This window comes from Prionailurus bengalensis, chromosome B2 (genome assembly GCF_016509475.1).
Source record: "Prionailurus bengalensis isolate Pbe53 chromosome B2, Fcat_Pben_1.1_paternal_pri, whole genome shotgun sequence".
NCBI lineage: Eukaryota > Metazoa > Chordata > Mammalia > Carnivora > Felidae > Prionailurus > Prionailurus bengalensis.
Genome location: NC_057349.1, coordinates 151,598,974 through 151,612,811, shown reverse-complemented (window position 1 = coordinate 151,612,811; position 13,838 = coordinate 151,598,974). Strand labels below are relative to the sequence as shown.

General features: G+C 48.9%; 2 protein-coding genes across 8 annotated transcripts in view; one reads left to right on the top strand and one right to left on the bottom strand.

The window, feature by feature from the left end:
- Positions 1 to 372: 372 nt before the first annotated feature.
- On the bottom strand, positions 373 to 1,600 carry CB2H6orf120 (chromosome B2 C6orf120 homolog). Its single transcript, XM_043592794.1, has 2 exons — positions 1,492 to 1,600; positions 373 to 1,193 (listed from the first exon to the last, which is right to left on the bottom strand). The coding sequence occupies exon 2, from the start codon at positions 1,150 to 1,152 to the stop codon at positions 598 to 600; it is 555 nt and encodes a 184-aa protein (XP_043448729.1). The 5' UTR covers positions 1,153 to 1,193; positions 1,492 to 1,600; the 3' UTR covers positions 373 to 597.
- Positions 1,601 to 1,630: 30 nt separating this feature from the next.
- Positions 1,631 to 13,838, top strand: part of WDR27 (WD repeat domain 27) — a 159,362-nt gene continuing 147,154 nt past the window's right edge. For 4 of the 7 annotated variants that reach the window (XR_006299114.1, XM_043592786.1, XM_043592787.1 and 1 more), the window contains exons 1-2: positions 1,633 to 1,774; positions 11,560 to 11,755. Coding sequence is in view for 4 of the 7 variants with exons in the window: in XM_043592786.1 (XP_043448721.1) it covers positions 11,567 to 11,755 (189 nt within the window). In the remaining 3 variants the exon portion in view is untranslated. Of the gene's footprint in view, positions 1,775 to 11,559; positions 11,756 to 13,838 lie in introns of those variants that run through there. The other 3 variants (XR_006299115.1, XM_043592788.1, XM_043592789.1) reach the window with 3 other exon arrangements.

The following is a 13,838-nucleotide window of genomic DNA, read 5'->3' as shown; positions in this document are numbered from 1 at the left end:
ACGGGTAGCATAACAAAATTACTTAATAATGGACGAATTTGAATTGCTAAGATAGCTGCAGGTGATCAATGCAAATGACCTTAACCGGCAGGGGGCAGGGGGGCAGGGGGGCAGGGGCACACCTGGGATCCACCTGGGTAGGGCTCCAGGTGGATGGGTCCTCTTGGGGCGCAGGCGTGGAGCTTTAGGCCACACCCCGGCGAAGAGATAGGAAGGGGTACATTTCGGACCTGTTCAAGGTTTGCACCTCACCTAGAACCGCTAACTGGAGTGAAGGTGCAGCTGCCAACCCGTCCATCTGAGCCGCGCGGCGGCAGGAAAGGTGCTGCATTTTGCCTAAACCTCCTAGTCCCCTGACAAACCGATCAAACCGGAGTTGAAACATTTTATTGTGCGTATTCCTCTTACAGGAACTTTGAGGACTGAAAAAGCAACATCGTTCTTGCCGCTTTCCCTACTTTCGGGGTAAATGAGGTAACGAAATCCTATGGCTTTATGTTTGGAACGTGACCTCCCGGCGGATAAACGGAGCCGGGTTCGGAAGTCCGCAGTCCCCGGCACGTCTTATCAGGGTGTCTTCCGAGCACGTCCGAGGGATCAGAAGAGAATCTCAAGTACCAGTTTCAAAACACTAATTAAAACGGTCCAGAGCACGGACTCCTCCTCCGGGGGCGCGTCCTCGGGCGCGGACGCCGGCCGCTGGCTTGGGCCCGTCCCGTCGGCGTAGGCCGCCTCCCCGAACGGGGACCGCTCCACCGCCCGGTCGTAATACACTTTCATCTCGAACTCGCTCTCGTGGTGGGACGGGTGCCCGTACACCCCGATGCCCACGGGCCGCCGGAAGTGCGCGGGGATGGACACCGCGTCCGGGCCGCACGTCACCGACTGCAGGTCGTAGTCGTCGAAGCTCGGGTGCAGCGTGCTGTCGGACACGTACAGGTCCGCGTCCCCCCTCACGCTCCGCATCTGGAGGACGATCTTCCCCTCGTGGTTCAACCTCAGGTAGCTGTAGTTCCCCGCGCCTATGTGCCCCTGCACCACGTGCAGGAGGAGCCACTCCTCGGGAACCTCCTCCTCGTCCGGGGGGCTCCCCGACCACGCGAGCTGCGAGGCCAGCAGGAGCAGCAGAGCGCGCCGCCAGGCGGCTGCCATGCCCGACGCCGGGGGCCGTCACCTGCTAGTCCGCGGACGTCCTGCAGGACCAGAAGGGACACTCAGCGCGCCCGCGCCGCCCGGCGCCAGGCCGCCGCTGGGGGCCCGGGGAGGGGGAAGAAGGGGGGAGGGAGGCCGTGCGGGGAGGCGGGGTGGAGGAGAGGGAGAGGAGGTGAGAAGGGAGGCGCGCGGGAGGGTGGAGGAGGGGAGGGACACAGGGGGCGCGGGGCCGAGCGGAGGGGCGGATCGGGGGGAGACGACTCCACCAGGGGCGGGAAGAGGGGGGGGGCCCGCGGGCGGCGGCGGGGTGGCGGGCCGGCCTCCGGGCCCTGGACTCACCGCCGCTCCCCGCCGGGTGCCGCGTCCGGAGCATCGGGCCCAGCGCCGGGCCGCCGCGCCGGAGCAGCCGGAAGTGGGGCGGCACCCGGAAGTGAGGCGTGCCCGGAAGCGAAGGTCCTTTGGGCTCTCGCGGGAATGACGAGAGTCTCGTGGCCTCTGAGCCGCGGCGGCTGGTAACCAGGGCGACGGCGGGTGGGGCGGGCCGCCGGCTCCCAGCTCTCTGGGTGCTCGCCGTGCCGGAGCGTCCGCCTCGCGGGCCGTGCGGGGTCCGAGCCGCCCCCAGGTGAGAGCCCGGTGCGCCCGAAGAGACCCTTGTCGGGGCACCTGTTACCCGTCCTGTGCTCGCCGCGACCGAGCGTCCGCCTCGCGGGCTGTGCGCGGGGTCCGGGCGGGCCCCAGGCGAGAGACCCTTGCGCAGCGCTTGCTATCTGTTCTCCGTTCCTCGTAAGAACATGGTACTTTTTCAAATTCTCCTAAAAGAGGCTTCACAATGTAGTTGTGTTTATTTTCAGGATACTTTGTTAGTTTGGAACCTGGGATTAAGGGCAACCTATTGGTCATTTTCGGCTCAGGTCATGTCCTGGTTCAGGGGTTCGAGCTCCGCTCGTGGGGGGGGGGGGGCGCGGGGGGGTAGAGAATCCCAAGCAGGCTCCACGCTGTCAGCACAGAGCCTGATGCGGGGCTGGAAATCAAGAACCCTGAGATCATGACCTGAGTTGAGGTCAAGAGTCTGATGCTTAACCAAGTGAGCCCCCCCGGGCGCCCTGGAAATGAAAACCAGTGTGGTAGCGACAGTCAGGAGTCAGCGATTTATGCTCACCTAACAAGTGATGGAGGCACAAAAGTGCGCACTGCGCGGTTTGAGGATTGACAGTCTACAGAATCAGCTTCTCCAGTCTGGCTAACAGAAAGAGGGCATAGTCTTTTTTTCTTTCTTTCTTTCTTTTTTTTTTTTTGATTTTTTAATGTTTATTTTTGAGAGAGAGAGGAGACAGAGAGAGAGAACATGAGCAGGGGAGGGCAGAGAGAGAAGGAGACACAGAATCCGAAGCAGACTCCGTGCTCCGAGCTGTCAGCCCAGAGCCCGACGTGGGGCTCGAACTCACCAGTCGCGAGATGGTGACCTGAGCTGAAGTCGGCCACTCAACCGACTGAGCCACTGGACGCCCCCATTTTTGTTTTTAATTAAAGCAGCTGTATAGAAAGAGTACTATTATCTTTAAATCGTATTTTAGGGGCTCGTGGCTGGCCCGGTTGAGCGGCTGACTCTTGGTTTGGGCTGGGGCGGTGATCTCCTGGTTTGTGAGTGTGAGCCCTGAGCTGGGCTCTGCACGGGCGCCCAGAGTCTGCTTGTGATTCTCTCTCTCCCCGCCCCCCCTCTGCCCCTCCCCCCACTCGCACCCACTCTCTCTGGATAAAGAAACTTAAAAACATTTAGGGAAGGACTGATGGAGGCAGAAAAGAGTGTGCATGATCTGGCGCCCTTCCCACACCTTTGTCATCAGCCGCTGCTCCGTATTTCAGTAGTTGTAGCCTCAGGATAGCTGGAGGTCGAACCCCCCTCCCGTTCTGGCTCTGTTGCAGAGTCATCAAGGATACTTTGTCATTTTCTCCGACCAGCTTACCATGAGTCTTTCTGAGGTGGCGAGCACTTTAACGGCCTTTAAGTGCTTGACCTGTGCCCACCGATGTCCCCAGCTTTTTTGGCTTTCAAGACTCCCATTAGCTATTAGCCTTTACTTACTACAAAATGTTATTCGCCTGAGGTCTGGTGCTGGACCCAGGCCAGCTTAAACTGGGCCCAGGTTTTTAGGTTGGACCCAGTCTGGTACCGCCAGCAGTTCCCAGTGTGGGATCCAGGCAGAGTCAGGAGAGAATTTGGGGAGGGATTCCGACCAAGTGGGGAACCGTGGAAATGGAAGTAGGTGAGGAGCTCAGCACGGAGAGAGCAGAGCTCAGAACCCGCAGGAGCGCACCCACGGCCCTCGGGAGCCGGGACAGGCACTCACTGTGGCCACAGGATACCACGCCTGTGCGTGTCCTCGTCCCGCCGCTGTCAGAGAGCGCTCCAGACCCCAGCACGGCTGCCACGTCCGGCACCTAACAGACTCGGCTGAGTAGATTGAAAGACCAGACTGGCTGTTTCATGGTGCTTGAGTCGGGCAGCATCCCATCTCGCAATGGAGAGGAGCTCTGCCGAGCTGGGGGGAAGGGAGGGTGGAAAAGGAAATTATTAGAGAATGCGTTGTTTCCGGCAAGGTCGCCTTCCTCAGGGGAGTGGACGGGGTCTGTGGGGCACATCAAATCTGGTCACTAGAGCTGACCAGGTAATTCCGAGCTGAGTGGTAAGCAGTTACGTTCCTGGGGATGGAGACTGCAGTTAGATTAGGTGTTAAGTCTTGGTCTGCTGATGGGGTTTAGCACACTGACTACATTTAGGTCCTGCTGTCTCCTTTTTAACAATTCAAATATTTATTGAATGCCTAACATGTACGAGGTACTAGGACACGATTTTTCCCTTTCCCAGAGCTAGACGTTAATCGGTTATATACTCTTACGTGTGTGTATGTATATACACTTGACCTTTGAACAGCGTGGGGGTTAGGGATGCCCACCCCCCATGCAGTTGAAAATCTGTGTATAACTTTTGACTCCCTGAAAACTTTACTAATAGCCTGCTGTTGAGTAGAAGCCTTACCCACAACATAAACAGTTGACACACATCTTGTATGTAATCTGAACTACGTACCATATTCTTACAACGAAGTCATTAGAGAAAAGAAAATGTTATTAAGGAAATGATAAGGAAAATACGTTTACAGTGCTCTACTGTGTTTACTGAAAAAAAATCTGTGTATAAGTGGACCCGTGCAGTTCACACCCGTGTTGTTGAGGGAGGAGCAAATCCGAGGAATGAACGGAGTCACGAGGGGACGATGAACGGCGCTGGGGCCGTGGTGTCGGATGAGCTCCGGGCCCAGGAGTTTGCTCTCCCTCTTCAGAAAGAGGGGCAGCTGTGGGCAGCGGCTGAGCTGCCGTTGTCATCACGCCCCTGGTTTGGTCATCCCTTGATCGTGGCCCAGAGGGAGCTCCCTAGGGAACTAAATTCCCCTCAGGCTGCCTCGGGACGAGGCATGGGAACAGGTAAGGATGCCTGGCCCGGACACAGGTGAGTCTCAAGGAGAGCGCGCTGGCTTCCTGTAACCCAGCAGCCGGCACCCTACGGGTAATCGAGCCCAAACAGGGAAGGCGGTGCCCCACATGCAATGCATGTTTATTGCAGGAAATTGCAGGAAAATGCCAGGCTGCCCACGTGGCAGCAGTGCAGCTAGAGACCTCCGTCCGGGGTGGGAATTGGTGTTGAGTGAGAGCAGGCGGTCACCCCGCGGGTGTGGGCCGCGTGCTGTCAGCATCGCAGAGCCCTGTGGCCCTGTCGTCATCGCTACCTGCCTGTTTCCCACAGGCGGCCACTCTCCTCCCGAACGTGTGCGCTGAGCTCTTCCAGCCGACGAGCTAAGACCGACCAGTCGCTCTCGCGTCGCGGGACGCTGTGCGGTCACCTAGGGTGCGCATGGGTGCCATCGGGGTGGAGCGGACCGCTGCCGCGAGCGCGCCCCCTTGATCAGGTGCTCTCCGGCGTGGGCGTGGAGGCCCGAGTGCCACCCCGAGGACTCTGCTCTGTGGCCCCTGTTTCTCAGTGCGCGCGCCCAGCAGAGAGAGACCCGGCCCCGGGTCCGTTTTTCTGCGTGGTCCTTCAGCCGACACTCCTCCTCCTGAGGGTTTGGAAGCTCGTCAATACCGTGTCCCTCTCGTAGTCTTTTTGGTTTTAGCCATTCTGACGGGTGTGCGGTTTTCATTTTTTATTTCGACTGGCATTTCTCTGGTGATTAGCGAGGATGAGCATCTTTTCCGGTTAATTGGCCATTTGGAGATCTTTCATCCAGTGGCTGTTGCACGTTTTTCTACTGGCTTGTCTGGCTGAAGATCTGTACGAGTTCTTTGTAGGTTCTGGATACGCTTAGCTTGAAGAGTTGCTCATCGTTCCTACTTTGCGGCTTGTCTTTTCGCTCACTGGTGTCTTCTGAAGAATATAAGTTTTGTATTTGTGGATTTTATTATTATATTTATTATCGTGGATATATCGTATAGAAGTTCATCCTTCTTGAACATCTGAATGTTGATAGGGACTTAAACGCACGTGGCTTTTTTTTCCTCAGTATCTGTTCCTCTTCCGGCAGGGGTACTTGAGCCTGCTTCGGTGGCCGCTCTTCCCTGTCCTGGCCGCAGGGGTCACGGTCCGTGCCGCCTCAGGCCGACCGGTCAGCATAGTTTCATCCCTCTGATCACATGATAAAGTCAAGGCCAAGAAGTGGCCCAGACTGGCCCAGACTCACACAGCGTGTACGGGGTTGGATGGGAGAGATGGCCGCTCTTCCCAGTGCACCAGAGCGTGGGAGGGCGGCCGTGGGGGCCGCTGGCCACCGTGTTGCCGGCAAGTGGCAGCAGAAAGTGGAAACTGGAGCCCACACACAGACGCGCACAGCTGCAGGCTGAGAGGCCAGGCCGGGCTGGCTCGGGCTGTTGCGTGGAGTCCTGCACAGACCTTCCAGTTCAAGGTCTGTCCCTCCGGAGAGTTCTCTTTCTTCAGGTTGGATTAGGCTGAGCTTTCTGCGGTTTACGCTGAAAAGGCTCTCGCCGATGTGCAGAGTGAACTGTCTTAATGTCATCTTTTTAAATGTCAACACTGTGTTCCGCTGAATGTAAGGACTGTCATTGCATTTTATATTATAATCAATGCTACTTTGGGAAATGTACGATGATTTACTTGTTCTAAATTTATGGAATGGAAATTTTTGAATCAAAGAATATGTACCTTTTAAAACATAGTGATACACGTTGCCGAATAGCCAAAGCTTATGTCCGTTTATTGTCTTACCAGCAGTGAATGAGAAAAAGTCTGCATTGATGATATTTTATATTGGGCACTGGTATGAATCCTTTTGTGAACTTATTGTTAATGTTTATTTTTTTAATTACAAAAATACTTCTATTTATTTATTTATTTTTCCATCGTGATGCATGTACTCTTTAATCTCCATCCCCTGTCTCCCCCATCCCACCATCCACCTGCCCTCTGGTAACCACCCATTCGTTCTCTATAGTTAAAAGTCTGTTTCTTGCTTTGTCTCTCTTTCTCTCTCTTTTTCCTTTGCTTGTTTGTTTTGTTTCTTAAATTTCACACATGAGTGAAATCATGGTATTTGTCTTTCTCTGACTTATTTTGCTTGGCATAATACACTGGTTCCATCCACATCATTGCAAATGGCAAGATTTTATTCTTTTATGGCAGAGTAATACTCCATTGTGTATATATACACCACATCTTTATCAGTTTATCAATTGATGGAGACTTGGGCTCCTTCCATAATTTGGCTATCCCTTTGAATTAGTGTTTTTATATTCTTTGGGTAAATACCTAGTACCCAGTTTGCATTCCCACCAACAGCGCAAGAGGGTTCCTCGTTGTCTGCATCCTCATCAACACCTGTTGTTTATTGTGCTGTTGATTTTAGCTATTTTGACAGGTGTGAGGTGGTATCTCATTGTGGTTTTGACTTGTGTTTCCCTGGTAATGAGTGATGTTGAGCATCTTTTCATGAGACTGTTAGCCATCTGGATGTCTTCTTTGGAGAGATACCTCTTCATGTCTTCTGCCCATTTTTTAAAGTGAATTGTTTGTTGTTTTGGGTATTGAGTTTATCAATTCTTTATATGTTTTGGATAGATACTAACCCTTTATCAGATATGCCGTTTGCAAATATCTTCTATTCCGTAGGCTGTCTTTCAGTTTTGTGATTGTTTTCTTCACTGGGCAGAAGCCTTTTATTTTGATATAGTCCCAGTAGCCTATCGTTGCTTTATTTCCCTTGCCTCCAGAGATGTGTCTAGAAAGAAGTTGCTACAGTTGATGTCAAGGAGGTTATTGCCTGTGTTCTCTAGAATTTTTATGCTTTCAGGTCTCATATTTAGGTATTTAATCCACTTTCAGTATAGTGTAAGAAGGTGGTCCAGTTTCATTATTTTTCACATGGCTGTCCAGTTTTCCCGATACCATTTGTTAAAGAGGTTGTCCTTTTTCCATTGGATAGTCTTTCCTGCTCTATCAAAGATGAGTTGACCATATAGTTTTGGGTCCATTTCTGGGTTTTCTATTCTGTTCTGTTCATCTATGTATCTGTTTTTGTGCCAGTACCATACTGTCCCGATTACTACGGCTTTGTGATGTAACTTGGAAGTCCAGAATGGTGATGCCTCCAGTTTTGTTTTTCTTTTTCAAGATTGTTTTGGCTATTTGGAGTCTTTTGTGTTTACATACAAATTTGAGGATTGTTTGTTCTAGTTCTGTGAAAAATGCTGTTTGTTTGATATTTTGATAGGGATTGCATAAATGTATAGATTACTTGGGTAGTACAGACATTTTAACAGTGTTTACTCTTTCAGTCCGTGAGCATGGAATGTCTTTCCATTTCTTTGTGTCATCTTGAATTTTTTTCTTCAGTGTTTTGTTTATAGTTTTCAGAGTACAGGACTTTCATCTCTTCAGTTAAGTTTATTCCTAGATACCCTAATTGTCTTTGGTGCAATTATAAGTGGAATTGTTTTCTTAATTTCTCTTTCTCCTGCTTTCATGTAGAGGAATGCAACAGATCTTGTACATTAGTTTTGTGTCCTGTGACTTTAATGAATTCATTTATCTGTCCTACTAGTTTCTTGGGGGAGACTTTAGGGTTTTCTGTATATAGTATCATGTCCTCTGCAAATAGTGAGAGTTTTACTTCTTCCTTACCAGTTTGGATGCCTTTTATTTCTTTTTCTTGTCTGATTGCTGTGGCCACAACTTCTAGTACTATGTTGAATAGCAGTGATGAGAGTGGGCATCCTTATCTTATTCCTGACCTTAGGGGAACAGCTGTCAGCTTTCCCCCGCTGAGTATAAGGTTTGCCGTAAGGTTTTCATATGATGCCTTTTATTGCTCCTCTGTAGTTTGTATTCTTTTTCTATTGAGGTTTTATTTCTTTATAATAGCTCTCAAATATTAAGGATGTTAATTCTTTCCTTTTATTTTTACAGATTTATCACTAGTTTTTTGTTTTTGAATTTTCGATAGTATTTTATAATGGGCAATCTGTCTGAAATTTGTTTTTGTTATTATTTCCCAAATGGTTATGTAGTTGTCCCCGAACAAATAAAATGATTTGTTTCATGTAGCTGAAGGTAACATTCTTTCATCCTTTATTCCAGTTAAGCTCCATTTCCGTCCAGGGGTTCCTGCCTCAGCAGGGATTTCCAGCAGCCTGTGGGTGGAAAGTTAGGATAGCCGGCAGCCCAAGGCCAAGGGGACTGCAGCTCTGTCCAAGGAAAGGCCAGCAGGAGCACACGCATCGTCTAGTGACTCTCAAGGCAGCACAGATAGAATGAGTGGGTTCCGGGGTGGCCGAGCCCTTCTGAGAGGCTGTCCGGGGGCTGCTCCACGCCCGGTCACCAGCAGGTGGAGTGGGCGTTGTTACAGACGCCAAGCCATTTAGAGCAGCAGTGAGTGGCTGAGCCGGTATCTCCCCTGCAAATCTGTTTGACCGTGAACCCACGCTGCTCCCTGCACAGATTGCCGCTGCTGCTTTCTTAGGTCAGTGGAGCTGTGAAGTCACCTGTGGCCCCTGCTCTGTGTGTGCCATGGCAGAGGTGCCACCAATGAGGAGTCAGAAATGTGAGTTCCCACTGTGGCAATGCCACTAATGAGTTTCATCTAACCCTTACTTACCCTCTGATTTTTTCACCTGTAAGATGGGAAAAAACATTTAACAACTTTAAAGCTCTATTGTGAGTATCAAATGATATCACATATTTATCGATATACCCAAATCTGCATGTAAATATGTAGAAAAATGATTTTTAAACTGTACATTGGTGTACAGATGCTATGATTTGCTATAATGGTGCTGAATGTTATAGGGATTACAGAAGAGATCGAGACAGTTCTTGGTTTATAAAAGTTTATGTTGAAGAAATAAGACGAGATTTAATCACAGTCTTATTTGGTAGCCTCTTTGGTAGAATGGGTAGATTCTTTTCTGTTAAAAAAAATGTTTTTTTTTAATGTTTATTTTTGAGAGAGACAGAGACAGAATGTGAGTGAGTTAGGAGCAGAGAGAGAGAGAGAGAGACACAGAATCCCAAGCAGGCCCCAGGCTCCGAGCCGTCAGCACAGAGCCTGACGTGGGGCTCGAACCCACAGACCGTGAGATCATGACCTGAGCCGAAGTTGGACGCACAACCAACTGAGCCCCCCAGGGGCCCCTCTTTTTTGTTTTTTAAAAAATTTATGTCTTTAATTCTCATGAAAACGTAAATATTTTACCCGAAGTAGTGCTTCTTTCTCTTAAAAGTTTTTTGTTTATTCAAGTGTAACTGACATACGTTGCCAAATTAGTTTCGGGTGTGCAATAGAGTGATTCGGCACTTCTGTACTTTTCTCAGTGCTCGTCCCAAGTGTGCTCTTGATCCTCTGCCTGTCACACGTCGCCCACCCACCTCCCCTCTGGTGACCAGTGGTTTGTTCTCCGTATTTAGGAGTCTGTTTTTTTGGTCTGTTTTTTCCTTTGTTTTATTTCTCAAATTCCGCATATGAGTGAGATCATACGGTATTTGTCTTTCCCACACTGACTTATCTTACTTAGTATTGTGCTCTCTGGGTCCACCCATGTCATTGCACATGGCAAGATCTCATTCTTTTTTTAATGGCTGAGTAATATTCCTGTGCGTGTGTGTGTGTGTGTGTGTGTGTGTGTGTGTGTGTGTGTCTGTCTGTCTCCCACATCTTCTTTATCCAGTCAGTGGGTGAATTCTTAAGATTTTGAAACATTTGTAATGTTTAATATATTCTTTCATCTGTTTCTTAAGATTTCTTTATGCTTTGGGGAAGCAGTGGAAGGAGCTACATGGTAATTTCACTTCATCCACTTGGGACACTTTCTTTCATCACCAACTCTATGCCGGCCACTGTGCTAGGGACTGGGTCCTTCAAAGTGATAAAACCCAAAAAGCAAATTGTGGTAACTTTGAAACATTTTGCTATTTTTTTATATGAAACTGCCTGCGGTGTCTTGGCAATGGCAAGAATAATAAATAAAGTTTATGAATTGGGGAAGAATGTGCATTAATGCACTCAAAATACTTTCATTTTTTCCAAATACCGCACCATTTTCAAGCCTTTAAAAATCACCTCTTGCTTGTTGTAAGAAAGAACGTTCGTTATATGGGGGATCGTGGAGTGCGAGTCCTCTGACTGTACTTTGAGAACTTTACCGCTTATACTCCCCCCTCGCCTGGTGTCTTGTCCTTACGCATGGTAGAATAAGGGTTCCTAGTCAGGGCCTGGAAACACCCGTGCATCCGAGCCAGCGTCACACAGCGGGAGGATTGCCGCCCAGGGGCCTGACCCCAGCCCTGCATTCTGCCTCTGCAGGGGTGACCTGGGACAGGGTTGTGAAACGGTTGAAGAGATCCAAGGTGGGCAGTAGGAGATATAGATTCGTATTGCACTCTACCACCAATTTGCTTGGAAAATTTGGAAAATGATTTAGTATCTCAGTTACCGATAACAGTAATCAGTCTCAGTGGTAACCTTCTGAGTACTCCTCAGTGCTAGCGTTGGGCTCACGTGCCGCAGACCACGCCGTCCCAGACCGCCTCTGTGAGGCGTGGTTCTGTCCATCTCCGGCGGTGGAAGCAGATTCCGCAAGGCTGAGCGAGGTCTGTCGAGTAGGAAGAGGGGGACTTGCATCAAGGCCTGTTTAATCTGGAAGCCCCTGGGAGGAGGGAGCTGTTGTGTGTACAGAACCTTCAGGACTTTAGTGATCCCTTCTTTTTCCTGGGGGTGTGGTGTGGGAGGTGAGTAAGCGGGTGTGGCGTACTGTGTGTGTGATCACACTCATCATGGTGAGTAAACAGACTGTCATCTGTGTAACACATCAACCCCTTAGTTGTCTTCTGCGTCCCTGCGTTTTCAGATTGAGGATGGAAGAGCCACAGGGGTTTTTCTCCACTGGTGACGGCTGCGTCGGTGACACGGTCACAGAAAGGTGCCTGGTCGAATCTAAGGAGCCCGTGTCCCATGTTCAGCTTGCTTGTGGCCTGTGGTTCTGCGCTTTCCCCTTAGATGGGAATGAACTTTGCGTGTGGAGCACCAAGGACCCTTCTTACCAGGTACCTAAAAAGTTTTGTGTGTTGTTTGATGAGTCCAGGGACTTGAAGAGCCTCGCGGTCACCTGTCCGTCCCTCTGATGCTGTTTGGGTGGTGCCACCTTCCGCGGACTCAGCCACCAGCCAGGGGAGGGGAATGTCAACAAAACAAAACCGCTGTGTTCGTCTTTGAGTTTTAGAAAATACACTGCCTGGAATCACTTTATTAAAGATGTTTTTTCTTTAATAAGAATATAAGCAAGAAAAGGTTCATCTTAATCAAGATAAGGTGAATGTTTCTAGATTTTAGATATAGCATATTTAAGGAAGTTTGTTACGTCTATTGCAGAATATTTCACATCAAACTGACAGCTTTAAAGACATGAGTTTTCATTCAAAGATTACTCCGTGACCAGTGTAATTATCCCAGTGCTCTTAAAAGCAAGTTCCGTTGCACAAAATGCAAAGGTAAATTCTGTCAGCATTTTTGGCATTGGGATAACCCTTAGCTTCATTTTGGGCTTCCGGAGTTGGAGGCCGATGATTACCGCACATGCCCAGTGCTGTGTCTGCCCGAGGAGGCCCTCTAACCGGCCATCTTACTGGCACTCACCTTACTATGAGGAGAAGTCGTCCATCATCGTTGAAGAGAATCTCTAGTTTGATTTTTTTCCTACTGAGTTATGAGAGGTTTTTCTGTGTTTCTTCACCACAACTTATGCTGATGAATCGGGCCTACATTCTGATGTCCAGCTTGGTGTTTCTCACTTTTTCAGTGGGGCGTGGAAGACTCAGAAAGACGTGTCCCGGATATTACGTGCCATCGTGGCGATTGTAACAAGGTGAACACCACTGGGTAGCTACCATCCAGGCCTCCTCTCAGCCTGTGCTCCCTTCTCTCCTCCCTCAACTCCTGGGGCCACATGCTGGTTTGCTCCTCTTGGAACTCTGCGTGAGTGGGGTCGTGCATCATGCTGGACTCCTTGATTCACTGTTAGGTTCGTGGGACCCGTCCGCGTTTTCATCACTGCGTAGTATTCCACTGCATGGATAGACCACACTTAATCCTTTCCCTTATTGGTGGAGATCTGTTTCGTTTCCGTGTTTCAACTGCTACAAGCACGTTTGTGTATGTTTTTTGGTACACTCGTGTGTACAGTTGCTGAGGCGCACTGAATGTGTATATTTAGTTTAGCAGATAATGCCGAGATTCCCAGAGTGTTGTACCAACCTGCACTCCGTCAAAGGGTGTGTAAGAGTTCTAGTGGATTCACATCCTCGCCTGTACTTGGTCTTTTGAGTTTTAGGCCTTTTGGTGAGGGTCAGGGTACTTATTTGTAATTTGCAATTCTTTGATGATTAAAGTATTGGCCATTTGGACTTTCTCTCTTGTGACATGTGTTCAGTTTCATGCTATTTTTCTGGTGGATTATCTGTCATTTTCCTATTGACCTGAAGGAGTTCTTTATGTATTCTAAATAAAAACTTCACATTAGTTTGCATTTTGTGGAGTTTTATGCCAGTGGAATCAGACAGCGCATACTCTTTGTGTCTGGCATCTTTCACTTAGAGTGACTATTTTGGAAGTTACCTGCTTCGTTGCATGTATCAGTGGTTCATCCGTTTTCAGTATTGAGAACATTTCCCTTGTGTGAATGTACTATAATTTATTATTCATTCTCCTGGTGGTGGGCATTTAGGATATTGTCAGTTTTGAGTATTACAGATAAAATGCTGTGAATATTTGCCCATCTCTGTTTGTAAATGTCAGGTCACATTGCTTGATCGTGTTCTTTGCATCTTCTACTCATGACCTCTGGTTCTGTCACTTATTAAGAGAGGCATGTTGGAGTCTGTGGCTAGACGTAGCTTGTCTGTTTTCCTTCCGTCAGTTTTACCCCGTGTATTTTGGAGCTCTGTCATTAAGCACATGTATGTTTAGTATCTTTATAGTCTCTTGGTGAATTGACACTCTTAATGTTATGAAGAGACATTTCTTTATCCCTGGTAATATTTCTTGTTCTGAAAATTTGGCTACACTTTTTCTTTTTAGGGGCTACTTTTTACCTTTTCTTTTTTTTTTTAAGGACTTTATTATTTTTTCAAA

Excerpts from the sequence above, each read along its gene's own strand:
- CB2H6orf120 (XM_043592794.1), bottom strand. The coding sequence starts at position 1,152 with ATGGCAGCCGCCTGGCGGCGCGCTCTGCTGCTCCTGCTGGCCTCGCAG.